The sequence below is a fragment of the Choloepus didactylus genome, chromosome 6 (assembly GCF_015220235.1).
Source record: "Choloepus didactylus isolate mChoDid1 chromosome 6, mChoDid1.pri, whole genome shotgun sequence".
In the NCBI taxonomy this organism is placed as follows: Eukaryota; Metazoa; Chordata; class Mammalia; order Pilosa; family Megalonychidae; genus Choloepus; species Choloepus didactylus.
The window spans coordinates 102,714,317-102,734,660 of record NC_051312.1 but is presented as its reverse complement, the minus strand read 5'-3'; the positions used below and the strand labels follow the sequence as shown (position 1 = coordinate 102,734,660).

General features: G+C 32.9%; 1 protein-coding gene across 1 annotated transcript in view; it reads right to left on the bottom strand.

Moving 5' to 3' along the window:
* Positions 1–290: 290 nt before the first annotated feature.
* TMEM135 (transmembrane protein 135) overlaps positions 291–20,344 on the bottom strand; it is a 332,704-nt gene continuing 312,650 nt past the window's right edge. The window contains exons 10-15 of the mRNA XM_037841001.1: positions 17,623–17,790; positions 13,819–13,882; positions 12,739–12,815; positions 8,073–8,171; positions 7,187–7,254; positions 291–2,571 (exon numbers count right to left, since the gene is read on the bottom strand). Coding sequence (XP_037696929.1) covers positions 2,439–2,571; positions 7,187–7,254; positions 8,073–8,171; positions 12,739–12,815; positions 13,819–13,882; positions 17,623–17,790 — 609 coding nt within the window. The 3' untranslated portion in view covers positions 291–2,438. The remainder of the gene's footprint in view (positions 2,572–7,186; positions 7,255–8,072; positions 8,172–12,738; positions 12,816–13,818; positions 13,883–17,622; positions 17,791–20,344) is intronic.

Here is a 20,344-nt window from a genome sequence, read left to right as displayed (position 1 = left end):
CATTTCAGAATGAGAAATACAATGGACAAACTGGTGAAAAAACTGGTAAGACTCTAAAAGACTTGAGATAGCAGTCTCAGTCTTTACTTGATTTCATCACTAGCTCTAGTATTGATGCAGGAAATAGCAATGAAGCGGCCACAATGCCACTGCCCTACATCACTGTTTTTCAGTCTACATCAACATGCAGAAAAGACTAAGGAGGCATATTCATGTTTAATGTAATCAGTTCTACCAGAAACTTAGCAAGGGCAGGATTTATCTAGAGTACAAATGGACTAAAAAACTTGTTTTAGAATGGAGAGATCTATTTGACTTTATTTATAATGCCAAGAAATTGTCAATAAATACCCTATTAGATGAAGGTAGAACAATATTCATTTTGATCGTCTTCAGGAACAGAAACTACTCTTTGCAGTCTGTGCCAATGAAATCACCACTGCAAATTAGTTATATATTCACTCAAGGTATACATTCATAATTGTATTCTGTTTCACTGTGGCTGTATCACTTAACATTTTACATAAAATAAAAGATGAGTGCAAATTTTTTTTTTAATGAAAATCACAGAAATGTACCTTTTTGACCAGCAAAATTTACTAAACAATCTCAACAAATTTCAACAGAATTTGTCTTTTAATCTCATGGTCTTTTAACAAGAAGAAAACAATAACTTATGGATAAAAATGATTTTCTTTTAACCCAACAGAAAAATATTATAAACATAATTTCTGAATAAAGAAAATGAGGTACAGGCAGTAGTCCTTTCTAACTGCTGTAATACTTCATTTTTAAAAGTAAACACAGTAACAACCCCTATTTTGATTCCTGTGACTAAAAACTTAAAACTTAATTTATTACTCAGTCTTGGAGTCTGAAAACTAAAATAACCCTGTACACAAACAGTATTGCCTGATGGTAAGGTCAAGTCTAAAAATTCAATCACAAAGCAAAATTCTGACCAAATTATTTCTCTCTATTGCAAGGCACCAGAGTGTGTCTTTATGTCAGGTTTCAGTTTGCTAGACCAACCAAGGGTAGGATTAAAGTATATAGGCTTGATGAAATTGAATATGGGGGATTAAGCAATTTAAAAGTCTGGGTTATAATTCTTGCTGCAACACAAGTTCTATTGCATAATTAATTTATATTGGCCTAAAAACTTTTCAGCAACAAAATTACATTAAAAAAATATACCATCATCCATATATGTTACATTAACTGTAGACATCACAATTATTTAAGCCTTTTAACTTAAGTACAACTTTTCCCTGAAAAATTCTAGAGTGATTGCATTTCAGTCACAGCTGTCTTTAACTTTCATAATAACAGTTGACTATATTTTATCACTTCTTTATTCTAACATAGTAAAAATGGTGACAATGATTTTTACAAAAGGAGGCTGGAGGACTTGGATCCTATTACTGATAAAAAGGACTTTTTAACAACTAGTGATTTTTTATAGTGTTTTTAGTTGTAGAAATCCATTATATAGGTAAAACACTTGAGAGGGAACAGACTGCCAAACTACTTTTGTTCCATAGGATTTTGATCCCTTCTAAAACAATAATGGCATATAAACTTAGCTATGAAGAATTAAATCTTGATAAATGAAAATAAACATAATAAATCTACAGGGGGACTAAAAATAACTTCATTTCTTTTTAAATATTCAAGTTTAGTGCTTTGGTAAAAGACTAAAACACTACATTTCAATTTTATCAGATGTGCCAATTTCTATTTCCTCCTAACCAGCCATTAGTTAGTACTTAAGATCACTGGGCTGCCAGATAGCCCAACCGGTCATGGACACCACAGCATTTATCCAAATGGCATAAATGCGACCCATCTTTGCATCCCTGAAGTAAGAATGGCCACTTTCTCCAATTAAATTGCTCTATACTAAAGCAGCATTGCCTGTGAAGTGTAACCTCAAATCTAAAACATTTTACTATGATAATTACCAATTACTTAAAAAGTTAAAAAAAAAAAAAAATACAGACCAAATCATGTACCCGTGATCCTTTGTAAATCCTAAAATGTAGAAATATTATTAGTTTTAACCAAGGATTATATTGGAATGAAATAAAGACAGCATCTAAAGTAATTGCAAGTATACTCTCATTTGTTACTACATTTCTACATAAGATTATTTAATAATGCTTCTGGACATAATTTAATTAATAATATATCATAATGTCAACCACTACAGTGACCTAGAATCAGATTCTGGCTATGAAGGGAGCTTAATTATTAAGCAACACCTTCCTAGAAAGCTTCAGTATTTCTGATTGGTAAGAAAAATAAACCAAAGAGCATTTCTCATTGAAATAACACTGAAGTTCGAGTTCAGGCCCCCTTCTTTTTGTTCAACATAATTAGCTCCTCAGGATAAAAGGATGAAATATTTAGTCAAATTAATAAATTACAAGTCATCTTCAAGAAAACTCTGTTGCCAACTCTGGTGTTACGGTTGTATATCTTGGATCCAACCTGGGGACAAAATCCTGAAAGTGTTTAGATGCACCAGTACCAAAAACATCAAGGACTTTTCGGTTCATGACAGCAAATCTGTAAAACAAAGGAGATAGTGAACATGTATTTAATGAAATCTTAAAAAATAAAACAATCCACACTACTTGACCTATCTTTCATAGGACAGGAAAACAGAAAAGGCTGATATGGCAAAAGACCTAGAGTTAGTGGCAGATACAAAAGTCACATAAAATGAGTTTCATATAAAACAGACTTTAGGTCAACATCTGTTACAAGGGACAAAGAAAGAAACTATATACTGATAAATGGGTCACTTCAACAAGAAAATTCAACATTTATAATTATATATGCATCTAACAGCAGAGCTCCCAAAATATATGAAGCAAATACAGACTAAAGAATTTGAAGGCAGAAACAGACAGTTCTATACTAACAGTAGGAAACTTCAATATACCATTTTCAGTAATGGATAGAACGCATATCTAAACAGAAGACAAATAAGGAAATAAAAGACTTTAATGATACTATAAACCAATTAGACCTAACAGATATATATACAACACTTCACACAAAAACAGCAGAAAGCACATTCTTCTCTAGTGCAAACAAGTAAAACTTTTCCTATTTGCAGATGACATGATTCTATATATAAAAAAGTCCTTAAAAATCTACAACAATGCTACTAGAGCTAATAAATGAATTTAACAAAGTAGTGGGGTATAAAATTAACACACAAAAATCAATGATGTTTCCACATACTATTAATGACCAATCTGAAGAGGAAATCAAGAGAAAAAATTCCATTAAAAATAGCAACTAAAAGAATCAAATATCTAGGAATAAATTTAACCAAGGATGTAGGGGACTTATAAATGAAAAACTATGAAACACTGGTGAAAGAAACTAAAGAAGACCTAAATAAATGGAAAGACATTCTGTGATCATGTATTAGACTAAATACTGGTAAGATGTCAATTCCACCCAAAGTGATTTACAGATTCTAAGCAATCCAATCAAAATTCCGGAAATGGAAAAGCCAATCATCAAATTGTTAGGGAAGGCAAAAGGCCTTGAATAGCCAAAACCATCTTGAAAAAGAAGAATAAAGTTGGAGGACTTATACTTCCTGATATTAAAACTTATTACAAAGCTACAGTAATCAAAATAGCATGGTACTAGCATAAGGACTTACATATAGACCAATGGAATCTAACTGAGAGTTCAGAAATAAACCCTTATCTCCACAGTCAATTGATTTTGACAAGAGTGTCAAGTCCACTCAATGGGGAAAGTACAGTGTCTTCAACAAATGGTGCCAGGAAAACTGGGTATCCACATGGTAAAAATGAAGGTGGACCCCTCCCTCACACCATAGACAAAAATTAACTCAAAATTGATGAAAAACCTAAGTATATGAACCAAAACTATAAAACTCCTAGAAGTAAAGGTATGGAAACATCTTCAGAACCTTGTGTCAGGCAATGTTTTCTTAGACTTTACACCAAAAGCACAAGCAACAGAAGAAAAATATAGATAAATGTGACTTCATCAAAATTTAAAAGTTTTGTGCATCAAAGAACTTTTTATCAAGAAAGTGAAAAGACAACAGAAAGAATGGGAGAAAATATTTGGAAACCAATATCAGAAACGGGTTTTACTATCCAGAATATATATAGAACTCCTACTACTCAACAACATAAAGACAAACTACCCAATTTAAAAATGTGCTAAAGACTTGAATAGATATTTCTTTGAAGAAGATAAACAATTGGCCAAAATGCACGTGGAAAGAAGTTCAACATCATAAGCCATTAGGGAAATGCAAATCAAAAGCACAATGGGATACCATTTCCCACCTAGTAGAAGGCTACCATATAAAAAATGGAAATTAATAAGTGTTGGAAAGGATATGTAAAAATAAGGAATGCATGTGCATTTTTGGTGGAAATGTAAAAGGTTAGCCACTGTAGAAAATAGTTTGATGTTTTCACAGAATGTTAAGTATGGAATTACCATATCATCCAGCAATTCCACATCTAGATATACACTGAAAAGAATAAAAACAGGGACTTGAACAGATATTTGCACACCAATGGTCACAGCAGTGTTATTCACAATTGCCAAAAGGCAGAGGCAACTAAACTGTCCATCAACAGATGAATGGATAAACAAAATGTGGTATATACATACAATGGAATATTAGTCATACAAAGGAATGAAGTTCTGATATACACTACATGTCAAGTGAAATATGTCAGACAGACACAAAGAACAAATATTGTATGATCTCATGTATGAAATAATTAGGATATGCAAATTCATAGTCAGAAACTAGAATACAGGTTACCAGGGGCTGGGGTAGGGGTGGAGAATGGAGAATAAATGCTTAATTGGTATGGAGTTTCTGTTTGGGGTAATGGAAAAGTTTTGTTAATGGATGGGAGTGAAGGTAGCACAACATTGTGAATGCAATTAACACACTGAATTGTATATTTGAAAGTGGTTAAAATGGGAAATTTTAGGTTGTATATAGATTACTAGAATAAAAATTTTAAAAAAGCATACAACTGTATAATGCAAACAGTGATAACTAATAAAAACTATAGACTATATGTAATAGTATAAATATAATAATTTTTCATCAATTATAACAAAGGTATCTGTAATGCAAAACGTTACTATACGGAAAACTGTGTGTGTGTGTGTGGGGGGGGGGGTGTTGGTATATGGGAAGGCTGTACTTTTTTGCATGACTTTTCTGTAAACCTGTAACTGCCCTAAAGTCACACAGATATTTTTCCTCAAGATTTAATACCTCCTATTTTATTTAAAGAGATACTCTCAGTCCTGAAACCTCAGAGATGACCATGATTATTTCAAACCCTTCTATTAAGAGTTCTCTTCACTAGATTGTGTCAAATAGAAAATTATGTTCATTCTAATTTTCTGAGGAATGAAATCAAAGGAATATAAATAAACAGTGAATGAGCTAACATTACTAGTGAGGCAAAAGATCTGATAGAATGGCTTTCCAATGAGTTGACATAATGGTATATTTTAGTTCTAAAATTATTGAAAAACATAAATTATATAAAATATTAAGTGTTATTTCTCTCATAATTGACATCAAAATCAAAAGAAAACACAGCTAGATGTGCAGATATTTAATGATGAAAAGGTAAAAAGCATATAGGTTTTCAAATTTCTACTAAGACACAATGAGATAAAAACATACCCTCATTTTACTGATCACCTAAACTAAGAGATACAAGAAGGACACACATTTAGTTAATGTGCAGGATGGACCTTTTGTGTCTTTGTGCCTGATCACAAGCATTAAAAGCTTATTTCCTTTCTGGAGAAGACAACAGAATGAAATTAGTTTTCAATCATTGGCCAGCATCATTATTCCAAGAACCAATAAATGTGAATTTTTGTTCCTTTCCAAAATTACTAGAGTACATAAATTCACTACTGTGCAGAAACCTAAATAACAAAAAATAAATGATTGAATAGTAATAATATAAAGGATGCTTAGAGTCATGACTAAGAGGAAGGATTCTGAAGCCAGATTGCCTGGTTCATATTCCAGCTCCACCATTAAAGTAGCTATTGACTCTGGCAAGCTACCTAATCTCTCTGTGCATCTTAGTTTTCTAATAAGTAGAATGGAGATAATAATAGAATCCCACAGAGCTATTTTAAGGATTAAATGCATATGTATGTATATATGTATGTGTATATATGTGTGTGTGTATCTTATGTGTGGACTATACAATTGTTTGCTATTATTACTATTGATGATAGTAATATTAGTAGCTGTGATTTACTGAGTGCTTACTAAGTGATGAACACTATGACAAACATCTCAATTTCCTCACAACTATACAATGTATATATTATTGCTTCATTTTAGAAAGAAAGAAACTGAGGCTCATTTTGGTAAATAACTTTCCCATAGTAACACAGCTGAAGGATCCAGAGCTGGAGTTAAGCCTAGGTCTGCTTGACTCTTTGTTAGGTCAAGCTGCCTCCCAAAGAATTAGGGTAAGATCAGGAAATGGTAAAAAGAAAAAGTTAAAAAATAAGGAACCTAAATAAATTCAAAACAAGTAAGGAAATAAATTTGGAACATGATAGTAAATGCAGAGGAAAGTACACTTACAATCAGGCAATGGAATATGATTATTTTTACAAAATGGAAATTAGTCAATTATTTGGAGGTAGAGCTTTAATCAATCTAATTTTAATCAAAAAGAGAAATCAAAAATTCAAAAAGTTAAGCTTAAATGTGTTATGTGGCAACTATCTAGCAGTCAGTAAAACAGTATACAATTGTTTGCTATTATTACTATTAATGATAGTAATATTAGTAGCTGTGATTTACTGAGTGCTTACTAAGTGATGAACACTATGACAAACATCTCAATTTCCTCACAACTATACAATGTATACACTGTTGCTTTAATACTAATATTACTGTCATTAATATTACAGGAAAAAGAATTGTCAAAATAATGTTCACTAAAAGAATGCCGTTTTATTCTTATTAGGTGGTCCTATTTGATTTATATCATATCTACCTACTTTACCAGCAAAAGAATATTCCCTCAAAAAGATGAAAAGATTCATAATCCTTTTATGGAAATTGCTCTTTTCTATGATCACTTAAAACATCTTAATCACTTACTTGCCCTTCGTAAGCCTTAAAAGGAACTTCCAGTAAGATGGTCGCAAAGTCTGAACTTCCATGACAGCCTATGTTTAGAATATTGAATTTGAGACTTCTTTTAGTAAACAGCAATATTACAAGCAGCCTTAGACAAGAGTAGTTCTATCTCTATTTTTATTGCTTATTGTATTTAAAAAATGAGTCATAACAATAATAAATGCATGTTTATGTTTAAGTTGATAATTATTAAGAATCTTTGCAAACATGCCTTCAAATAGAAATGTTGCTTGTGAAATAATAATTTAGTTTAATAGTCATTATTATCAGGAAGCATTTAGTGAGTACCCATTGGATAGCTGATATTCCAAAGTTTATCAACCTGACAGCATTACTGTGAGAAAGAGCAAAAAAAAAAGCTGTCTCCAAAATTTGCAACAGCTCTAAAGCCATTAATATTAATGACCATGATTACAGAATAAAGAGACTAAGACAAAACTTTTATTAAACTAGATTTTCTGCACCTCTCCCCACCAACTCTTCCCCCCACTCCCTGAGTTGTATTGGATTAATGCAGTTATTCTTATTTATGCCCATAATATCTTTTTTCTAGAAGAAGGATAATTAATTTGGGGCATTCTATCCAAGGTACTGCAATAATAATTTACTTCTAGATTGTCCTCTATTTCAACCTAGAAAGTGGTATATCCATAAAATAAGACCTGGCCCATTAAAAGTCAACATGTTCAATAATTTGAATCTTGCACGGTATCTTACTGAAAAAACAAAAAAAGTAAGAAAATGTAAGAAATAGAAATGTTCCCAGGCTTCTATTATTCTCCCACTGGTTTAATGTATATTAGAAACAGAAATTATTCTACTTCTCATTTCAAAAAGCTATACTTACTGCTTGGAAGCAAATTGCTGTAGAGATGGAATAGATGATAGAATCTGCGTGAGGAAAATAGGGAACCTTCCCTGCTTCAATGCCTTTGAAATACATTGTCTACAAAACAAGAATAATGAGAGATTTATAAAGAAAACAACTTTTAAATAGCATTACCAATATAATTGAGCAATATGCTTCCTACCTACAACTTTTTTCTACCTTTTTAATTCCTAATAATCCTTCAGAGCTCAAACTATGCCACATCTTCCATGACAGCATTAAATGTCAGCCCATCCCTCTCCCTCAATCCTTACCTCAACCCCAGCTGCAAGTAGTAACACTTTCCTGTGAAATTCAATAGCATTTTATTTCTATGTGTTTTATGTTGTTTATTCTTCAACACTTTTTTGTACAGTTACTCAGTTCCTCCCTTCTCTGATACACCTATTCATTCATTCATTCAATAAACATTTAATGCTGCCAACTATATGCTGGGCACTGTGTGAAGAGCCAGAGAATAAAAAGTAAATAAAACATGGTTAGTGTATAACAGAAATCACTAATGCCCTCTAATGAAAATTCTAACGAGGTATGGATATAGTGTTTTCGCTCCCCAGAGAAGGGAGCAACTACTCTGTCTCGGAAAAAGGATAAGGAGAATTTCAGAAAAGATTACATGCGAACAGTGCTTCTCAAACTATCTGTGATAAAGGCCATTTTTTGCAAAATTTCCAATCTGTCATGGATTGATCTTTTTATAAAATATGATAAAAATGAATTACTAGAAAATTTTTTGAGAAGACATACAAAAATCCAAGACAAAATTTTTACTATCAGAGTCAGAAGACATAACATTACTCTATAAATTGCTATAAAAATTTCCAAATGCTTACTCTCATTTTCTATACTTACCTTGTTATGAACTGTTAACAACAGTTCATGGACTAGCACTGTTCTACTGACCATACTTTTATAATGCTGCCTTATAAGGCATAACAACTAGATAAGAGGGAAAGAAGCAGGGCAACAACTAGGCATGAAAGTACATGATAAGTGTGGGGAATTGTCAGCAATTTCATGTGGCAAGAACAAGGGATAATTCATGTAAATGGGTTTTCTGGAACATAGGAAAGCTAAAATAAGAGTAGCAAGAAAAAGTGGAAGGAGGACCAAGAGAAAGTGGTTTTACAATAGGGTGGGTGGGGGGTTCAAGAAGAAATGGGTAGTCCATGAAATGATCATAAAAAGGATGAGAACTAAAAAAGAAATCATTGGCAGGTAGCAACAACCTTTTCTTTTCCATCTTTGCATTGTCTTTAACATCTACCCCAGCCCAGGTACTAAAATATTTGCTGAATGAATTTGACTTTTATTAGTAACATCCTGATTATCCATAAAAAAAATCTTCAGTGATTCATATAAGTTACCAACATCAAAGAGCAAAGCAACAAAGGAAATGATGAAGACATTACATATGAATCAATCAAAAGTATATAATGAAGAGTAAATATATGTAAAGTAGTGAAAGCTAGGGATTGGGATACATAAGAAATGTTAAGATACATACAAAGCGTGACAAACTACTTAGGATACAAGATAAACAATCATAGGTGGGCCATTATTTTGAAAATAATAAAACTATATATGCCAGCTTGGGATGTATTATGTACCCCCAAATGTCATTATCATTAATGCAATCTTGTGGAGGCAGATTTATTAGTGTTGATTAGTTGGAATCTTTGGATTAGGTTGTTTCCATGGAGATGTGATCAACCCAACTGTGGGCAATACCTTTGATTAGATTTTTTCCATGGAGGTGTGGCCCTGCCCATTCAGCGTGGGTCTTGATTAAATCACTGGAGCCCTATAGCACTCAAAAACAGAAGGACCTCAGAGCAGCTGCAGCTTAGAGAAATTTTTGGAGAACTCCATTTTGAAACGCAACCTAGGAGCAAGGAGACGCCAGCCACGAGCCTTCCCAGCTAACAGAGGTTTTCCAGATGCCACTGGTGTTCTTCAGTGAAGATACCCTATTGCTGATACCTTTGTTTGGACATTTGCATGGCCTTAAGACTGTAACTTTGTAACCAAATAACCCCCCTTTATAAAAGCCAATCCATTTCTGGTATTTTGCATAAAGGCAGCATTGGCAAACAGGAACACTGCATATGTGATGATTTGAAGCTGTATGTACCCCAGAAAAGCATGTTCTTAAAGCTAATCCATTCCTGTGGGTGTGAACCCATTGTAAGTAGGACCTTTTGGTGAGTAGGATCTTAATTTAAGTTGAGATGTGATTCACCTCATTCAGGGTAGGTCTTAATCCTCTTACTGGAGTCCTTTATAAGAGGATGAAATATAGAGAGAAACACACAAGACAGAGAGGAAAAGCCACAGACGCTCAAAGAGAATGCCACAGAAGCTGAGAAAGAAATCCACAGACAGAAAAGCCAGAAGTGGAAAGCAACAAAACCCAGGAGAGAAAGGAGAGACCAGCAGACCAGCCAAGTGTCCTTGCCATGTGGCAGAGGAGCTGAGGATCACTGGGAGCCTGTCTACAGAGTCCAGGTGTCATACTGATGATGCCTTGATTTGAACATTTTCAGGGCCTCAGAACTATAATGTTGTAAGTTAAAAAATCCCCAATGTAAAAGCCAGAAGTGGATTCACTTCTGGCATACTGCATTTTGGCTACTTCAGCAAACTAAAACAGCATATTATAAGGTACAAATTATATCGTAATATATTCATGTTGAAGAAAATGTACTGCAGACATGATAGAATGGCACCATAGAAATGTTGTATGAGACAGCTATCTCTTGATATATGGAATAACTGTGTTCCTAATTATTTCTTACAATAAAATTTACTTGTTGAACCAGATTCTAATTTAATGAAGGGGAAAGACCATATCTTATATTTCTCTTAAATACTTACCAGCATCTAGCACAGTAATGGAAATAAAATGGATACTCAATAATACATACATTTGAATCATAGGCTACTACAAAAATTATCTATACAGCTGATTTTTACATAATATTCATTATATAGTAATATAGCATTATAATATAACGTCAATCATATGAAAATACCTACTGCACCATAGTAATTAATCCACAAAAGAACATGGTAAGTTTAAGTTTCTAATTTCTTTTTTCTTGAGGGAAAAAAGAGGTATTATTTTCCTGCTTATTTCAGGGGAAAGTGAAGATAAGGACTAGTAAGCCATGCAGCACAGGCACAAACATTAGTCTGACTCTGAGTCAGGTAGGAGACTGAAAGAATGTCACTGAGTCTGTAAGGAAAAGAAGTAGCTTCTCACATTTCCTTCATATCGCTTCAGAGGTGAGCCAGAGGGATCAGTTAAAGTGGATTTCTAATTTCCTTTATAAGAAAAGTCATCATAACCACATTTTATATACCCTTTTCTGTTACCAAGATCAGATATGGCCTGATAGCACAAGAAAAAGAGAGATACCAATTCGTGCTTTAAAGAACCTCTAACTATTTAGGAAAGATACTGGAAAACACCTTTTCAAAGCAGATTGCAATACTGGTTTCCTCTGTGTCAAAAAACATATTTTTGCTACCTAAGGGTTATTCTTAATTATTTTCTTTCCATCACTCCTATTTACCCTCTCCATTAGCAAGTCTTGAACTCCACCTCTAAAACATAACCTAAATCTGTGTACTTCTCTCCATCCCAACTGCTACTATCCTGGTCCAAGCTACCATCTCTTGCCTGAGATTCCTTAGCTTTTGGTCTTGCCTCCCTCAAATGCATTATCAGTCTGTTGAGATCTTATATTTCTTCTTGGGTCAATTTTTGTAATTTGTGTGTTTCTAGAAATCTGCCCATTTCAGCTAGGTTTTCTCATCTCTTAGCATACAGTTGTCATAGTATTACCATATACTCCTTTTTATTTCTGTGAATTCAGTAATGTCTTCCTTTTCTTTTCTGATTTTAGTTATTTGCATCCTCTCTCAAAATTTTTTCCTTTGTCAATCTAGTTAAAGGTTTATTGATCTTACTGATATTTTCAAAGAGCCAACTTTTAATTTCACCAATTCTCTCCATTGTTTTTTTAGTTCTCTATTTCATTTATCTCATTCTAATCTTTGTTATTTCCTCCCTTTGCTTGATTTGGGTTTAGTTTGCTCTTCTTTTTCCAGATTCTCCAGTAGGAGGTTAGTCTCTGTTTTTTTGTTGTTTTTTTGTTTTTAGTTTTAATGCATGATAGTATGGCAGTCACACTATGGTGGTACTGTTGACTTGTTTGTTGGTTTTGCTTGCTTGTTTTCAAGGAGTCTTTATCCTTTATCCTTACGATTTAAGGAGCCTTTATCCTGAGTTGTTTACAGGTGAAATGATACGATGCCTTGGAATTTGCTTTAAAATAATTCAGTTCTGGATGGAAGAGGTAGATCAAACAACATTGGCTGGTATCACTGAAGCTGAATGATGGTTGTATGAGGGTTAACTACACAATTCTTTTTACATTTGTATATGTTTGAAAATATATACATATAAAAATGAAAAAATAGGGAAGTGACTTTAAATACTTTTATAAGATTAGAATTTGCTTTTATAATTGGAATGTACATTTGCTTCTAAAGTAGTTAGCAGCTAAAAAAGGTCTTTATCTTTTGGAACTGTCCATACATAAAAATTTTTGCTTACCTCTACCAATTTGGAAGCTAAGTACATGGAAATAGTTGTGCTTTTATAAAACATCATTGATATACCTGCCAAAAATCCTGAAACAACAAATAAGACAAAAATTATTCAGACCTCTACGTATTTCTTTGTCATTAAGTCATTTAGAAATGTTAATTTACTTCGCTTAAACAGGAAAGAATTGACTTGTAGCACTGCCTCCTGTTACAACAGTCAAGGATAGTAATACACCTGATGACGATAAAATGGCTTTTCTTATTATCACAAATTTTTTAATTAAAAAATTTATCTTCAGGAAAACATACTTAACTAAAACAGTTACCCTCATAAAAAAAATTTACCTTCAGAGTTAAGAACAGACAGCTCTGACATACATATTTTAAAATAGCAGTGGTCTTGCCAAATGCAATTAGTTTTAAAAATAAGTTTTAAGGCTATTGGTATCATTTCTGATTTTAAATGGAAATATCATTTATTCATCTGCTCTCCTAACGTGACGTGCTGTCATCACATTTCTCTCCATAAGACTGCCTTCACTCTGGAGTGGAGAACTGAAGGGAGGAAGGGGGGAAGGAATACTAATAGTAGGAATACTACTGATGAATATGTGATTAATGGTCAGTTTATCAGAAGTAGTACATATATTGCACTTGTAGAAAATGCCCTTTAATTTTTATTTTTATAAAATGATTTAAGTTCCTTAAAAATAAAAAAAATTATTAAAATATATGTCACTGTTGTCAGTGGAAAAATATAATTTTTTAAGGAAATCTAAGTGAACCTCAATTAATCACTTACATAATATTTTAAGTCTTTATGTTCTTTTGTGGCACACTGCCCAGGATTTCAAGCCAGAGCAGAACAGATACCCAACTCATTGCATTGCCAACTCAAAACAACAAAGGCCAAGAATGCCATGCTAAGCTTTGCAAATATAAAATGTTGGACTAGTTTCTCAATAGGGATTCTATTACAAAGAAATGAAGATACACAAAAGATGGATGAATTTAGAAGATATTTCCCATTCATTCCTACCACCTATTGATATAAAAATCATCATTAATTTTTTTATCATTGCTTTACCAGCTATAATAGCATGCAGTTCATCATCCAGGTTTCTGAGCCAGCGTAAGAAGCAACTGGTACCCTGTATTAAAAAGAAAATTAGTTCTACATATAGAAAAAAATCATGAAAACAAAACACCTGTAATGTATTGGTCACCAGAAAGACTTGGAGGCAAAATGATGATCCTATCTAAATCGAATACATGATTGGGAAAATTATGAACAATATATTCTATTATAAAGTATTGCTCTGGTTAGACCCTATTAATAAATTACATGTAATATCTTTATGGTACTGATTTTTCAAAATGAATCCATAAATTCCAGTTTGGCCTAGACGTAGAATGTTGGAAAGAGTGTCACACACTTACCTTAACAAGGTACAAAACTAGATAAACTACAAATCTGTTAAGGCAGAATTCTAATCCCAGTGAAAATATCTTTCCATACTGAAAGTGGAAATTAAGACTTTTTTTCAGACAAATATAAGCTGAGAAAATTCATCACCTGCATACCTGTGTTATAAGAAATGTTAAAGGAAGTTCCTCAGGCAGAAGGAATATGAAACAACACAAAAATTTAGATCTATAAAAAGAAATGACAAGCTCTGGAAATGATAAAACTGAAAGTAAATTTAAAAGACTTTTATTTATTTATTTATTTTTATGTCTGTAATTGGTTTGAAAGTAAATTAACTGCCTAGAGCAGAGGTCAATAAATTATGGCCTACTGGCCAAAGCTGGCCAAAATCTATTTTTGCATGGCCTGCGAACTAAGAATAGTTTTTATACTTTTAAAAGGATGAAAAATCAAAACAATATTTTGTGACATGTGAAAATTATATGAAATTCTAATTTCAGTGTGATAAAAGTTTTACTGGAACACAGCCATGCTCATTCATTCATGTAATGTCTATGGCTACTTTCATATTCCAACAGCAGAGTTGAGTAGTTGTGACAGAGACCATATGGACAACAAAGCCTAAAATATTTACTATCTGGGTCTTTATAGGAAAAGTTTGCTGGCCTCTTGTCCCAAGCAAAAATAGTAACAATGTATTATGGAGTTTATAATATATATAAAGGTAAGTATATGACAGCACAAAGGATGGGAAGGAGGAATCAGAAAGTACAGCATTATAAGAGGTACAGCATTATAAGGTTCTTAAACTATAAATGGTATAATATTATTTGAAGATTAACTTTGATATATAATATTATTTGAAGATTAACTTTGAGAAGGTAAAAATGTATATTATAAACCTTAAGCAACCATTAAATTTAAAAAAATAGTGGAGGTAGTGGAACCAATAGTAGAGATAAAATGGAGTCACAGAAAAATAATTAAATCCAGAAGACAGAAACAAACAAAGAAAATATGGAATAAATAGAAAACAACTAGAAAGAAAGTAGGTTTAAATCCACTATATATCACTAAATATATTAAATGTAAATAGCCTAAACACATCAGTTAAAAGACAGATTGAAGAACCAATTACATATAGTCTAATAGAAGCCAACTTTTAAACAAAGACACAAAAAGGTTACAAATAAAGGGATGGAAACTACACCATGAAATACTAGTCAAAAGAAAGCCAGAATAGCCATTTTAATTATCAGATATAGTAGACAAGGAATACTACTGAACAGGGAATACTGCCAGGGATAAACAGGAACAAAATGAGAAAAGAGTCAGTCCACCAAGAAGACACAAAAGAAATGAAGTTAATGCCTGCCCCTCTTTTAATTACATTCTTGCAAAGATGCTAATGGCAAGTTTCTTTTGTTTTTTAATCACATATGGGTGGCCTTGGAACACACTGTATGAGTATTTTCCACAAGAGATTTTCTGATATAGTTGTATTTTCCTTAGTTTGATGCCATCACTTCATATTACTTAAATAAATATAGCAATGGAAAGGAAAAAAACATGCTCTGAGATGTGCTAAATAGTGAAAAATAACCAACCTGGGACTAAAAAAAGTTGGAGATAATCCACATGTAAACTTTAAAGAATTTATGTTAAGAATAAATACAAACACTATGACATGAGAAATGAAAAAGAATTTGAATATAAATATTAATAGCTATAATCTGTCCTATTAACTATTAATTCCTGTATACTAAAAAATATTAACAATGCTTCCTAGTCAATACTGAAAATATTTTTAATGTTAATAATGTTGCATAATAAACGGGTAATTATCTCTAACTTTTTATCACTCTTCTCTCCATTTCAAAATACTTTCTCCAGACCTACTTTTTTACAAGTATATTATTACATAAAATTAAACATGACTATTTTACCCAGAATTACTCCAAAAATTCCACTTCTCCAGCATTAATTTTCTTTGAGTTTAACAATAACAATACAATAAATATAGGTCAACCTTAATTAACACATTTTACCATAACCATCTAGAGTTAGACTTAGAATCTACACTTTGGATGTTTAATTAAAATATGTCAGTAATATGATTTACAAATTAGTGATTACCATTTTAAGCAAAAGGTCTTTACTTAAAGTTGCAGAGTACAATGTCAAGAATGACCCCTATTCATGTGTTTAGGTATGTGCTTATATATGTGTGAGCATATTTATAGAAACATGGAGAAACGGGTAGAAGAATGTTAACTCTGGTATCTGAGAAAGTGTGGTAGAAATAGTGAGTGGAAGAGGAAAAATAAGTTATTGCTTATTGTGCCAGTTGTATTATGTCCCCCAAAATGCCATGTTCTTTAATGTAATCTTGTGGGGGCTGATATATTAGTGTTGATTGGTTTGGACTCTTTGGATTAGCTTGTTTCCACGGAGATGTGACCCACCAAATTGTGGTTAATACTTTGGATTAGATTATTTCCATGGAGGTGTGGCCCTATCCATTGAGTGTGGGTCTCAATAAGTTTACTGGAACCCTATAAAAGCTCACAAACAGAAGGACTGGAGAGCAGCTGGGAGTGACATTTTGGAGAGAAGCTCAGAGAGACATTTTGGAGACAGCCACTAAGAGCAGAATTTTGCTGACACTCCACTGATGACAGCCCAGTGTTTGCCCTGGAGAAGCTAAGAGAGGACAAAATGCTCCAAGAGCAACATTTTGAAGAAAACACAGGAGCCGAGAGAGGATCTGGAACACAACATGGGATCAGCAGATGCCAGCTACGTGCCTTCCCAGCTAACAGAAGTTTTCTGGACACCATTGGCCTTCCTTCGGTGAAGGTACACTCATGTTGATACCTTAACTTGTAAATTTTTGTTGTCTTCAGACTGTAAATTTGTAACCAAATAAACCCCCTTTATAAAAGCCAATCCATTTCTGGTATTTTGCATACAGCAGCATTAGCAAAACAGAACACTTATGTATGTTTATATTGCTTATATATGGTAAAACAGAAAACCGTTATTGGTTCAATCAAGGGTTGACATCAGCTAAAGGGTCTAGACTGTGTTTAAATTTATAACCAAGAAATAAGTAAAACAGATAGACTAGGTATATCACTTTTGATAATATAAATACTAGATTAAAAAAGAGAAAATGAGTCTTTGAAAATCTTTAGTATTACATATAAATACAAATATATCTATACAAACAGTAAATAATAAATACAGTAATAAAAATAGTAAATAACATTCTAAAAGAAGTTTCTCCAGCCAACCTCAATTTATAGTATATTATATATATATTTGGTATTATCAAGATATTTATGAATATTACAGAAAAAAAAGCATTAAAAAATGATTGATGAGTTAAGACCATATCTCATTCCAACAACAACCATGGTACTTATTTCCCATTTTCCTTTTCTTGTCTAAAAACCTTACCTTGTATATACTAACAAAAGAGCCAAGAAAAGCTCCAAGCTGGAAGTTTTCTTTATTATAGAAGAGAGAAAGTAGCCGCGATGGCTTTGTAAACAGATGCCTAAATGCAGAGGGGATTCGGAGGCAACACTGGATCAAGTACCCCACACTAAACATCCTGATGAAACCCTAGAGAAAATTGGGAGGAAAATCTGATCAAATTCTGATCAATCAATCAAATTCTAAAGTCTGACAGAATATGAACTTTACATGAACTTTACCATCTCAGAATCAAAACAAACAAAAAATTAATACAAGTTTATATTATTCCTATTTTCAAAATTAAGTCTTAAAACCTCAAACAATAATTTTAAAATCTTTACCTTTAATATAGAGTGAAATCTTGGAGTGAGTATACTCTCCTTGATTTACAAAGACTTAAAAAGTCTGGCCAAGCTTGCCTATGCACAAAAATTTCCATTTCTTGACATTTTGTTGACAATAACCAAGATTTTTAATTCCTAAACGACAAATGAGTTTTTGAAACAAAACCACTGAAATTCCAAGAACACAGTTAACAAAATCAAATGCTTCTGAAAATTTTGACAGAAGACTGCTCTTAATCACAAGTATGAGGAGGGATTCTATTGACTGAAAAATAATTTTACCATTTGTTTATACATTTGATACCAACTTTAAAAAATGATCATGATGATAGAATTTTCCAGGAAAATAAATTATTTTATCTAAATTTCTGAGCTCAGTTGTGTCAGGCTAGAAAATCTCTAGGGATTGGTAGCTTTAAGGTATAATAACAAAACTCAAGAAAGCAAATCCACTACAAATCCATATTTGCTGTCAACATTTCTCCAGATTTCCCATGACTGCTTATTGTGCCAAGGGAACTATCTGGGGAGGATGACTAGTATTGGTCAATTTCATTTCAATATTTATGAAAATTAAGTTTGATGTCACGTAACACCTAGAGACTGAAAATTCCAATCAGCATTTAACTGATACATTGTAATACTGGTCTTCCATCCTCTCTCTCAACCCAACTGTAATGGAAAAATGTCTACACTCCTAAAAGTGCCTGCCTGCTATGCTTTAAAGGTCAAGTTTGTATCTTCCAGATAACAGCTCTCTTTTTTAAGAAAAAACTTGTTATGAAGAATCATTCACTAATGTACCTGAAACTATCTAATATCTGGTTAAAACATGGAAATTAAATTGTCCAGTTACCATGTACTTGCTTAATTGAAACTGCCTACTGTTTCTTTAATACCTGAAAGGGTCACACTCTTATCTTGCCATTGATAACCTTAAATGCTAATCTAAGGATTCCAGGATCATGCTCATGTCACAATCTTTTGATGCTGTTTTCAAGAGACCCATTCATCCCTCTATCCATTTACTCTTTCACGTACTCAGGGAATATTTGCGGAATGCTTATTATGTGCCAGGCACTACATGAGATTCTGGGGATACAGTGGTAAAGAGGATGCAAAATCCTTGCCTTTGTGAAGCATTCATGGTCATTGAGAGAAGAGAAAATAAATAAATAAACAGATAAAATACTTATAGATTATGATAAGTGTTATGAAGTAAATAATCAGATAACTAGAATAGAAATTAATAGAGCAACCTATATTGATTCAGTGGTAAGGGAAGACCACTAAGGCTATGACATTTAAACAAATCCAGAAGAGCTGAGAAGGAGCTAGCATCAGAAAAGCATTCCAGATAGCTTAGACAGAAAGAACAAAGCTAAAAAAAAAAAAAAAAAAAAAAAAAAGGGTTGGGGTCAGAGTGGCTGATACTGGAAAACAACATAAAGTTAGTGTGAATGAAATATAGGGAATTGAGGGGACTGTAATTAATAAGAATATTTATTCAGGGATACAATTTAACAACTGATGTAACTGAAACCATGAAATAATGAGGTGCACTGTCAAAAAAGTTTACTATATCTGTGGTGTCAATTCCTCAGATACAGGCTTCCAAAGAGCTTAAAATTCATGGACATAATTTGAAGGTAAGTGCCGACATAATATTCTGATTTATACATAAATTAGTATAGTACTGGTACACATTAGAAAGTATCACTAGAGTTTTCATTGCTTAGTAATTCTCACTAACTTTCTCATGTAAGTTTCTTTAATATCACTTCCCCAAAAGAAAAATTTCTCAAATACCTCTGATTTAATCAAGCTACTTTTCTTAATCCCCCTTCTAAAGCCACCCATTGAACTACAATCACGTTCAGCAGGAGGGAGTAATTGCTGTCTAGGAACCAGGTGACACTGAGGCTGCCAGCAATGTTGCTTTTTTCATAACTTTAAAAGTAGGGCAGAAAATCAAATTTGGAAGGAGTGTATCAGAAACCACTGTACAACTGAAAAAAATATTCTACTGCTTTAACCTGGATCATATCTTTGGGGACTCTGAGGGTAAGTGTTGACTTGGGTGAATGCCACCATCAACACTAGCCACAGGCATTCATATCCATAATCTGGGACCGTTCTTTCCATCTAGAGTGACAGTAAGGAGGCTGTCTTTTGGGGTGCTGTACAAATCTGTTCTTCTTATCATCAACTGAGTGAGGATCAGAGCTTGCAAAAAAGAACATACACTTAAAAGCATCAGAACTGTTGGAACACCAATGACAATTAAGGAATTTGCAGCATATGGCACCACCTGTGCCAGACTAACTGCAAGGTAAATAACCTTCCCAGAGTTGGTG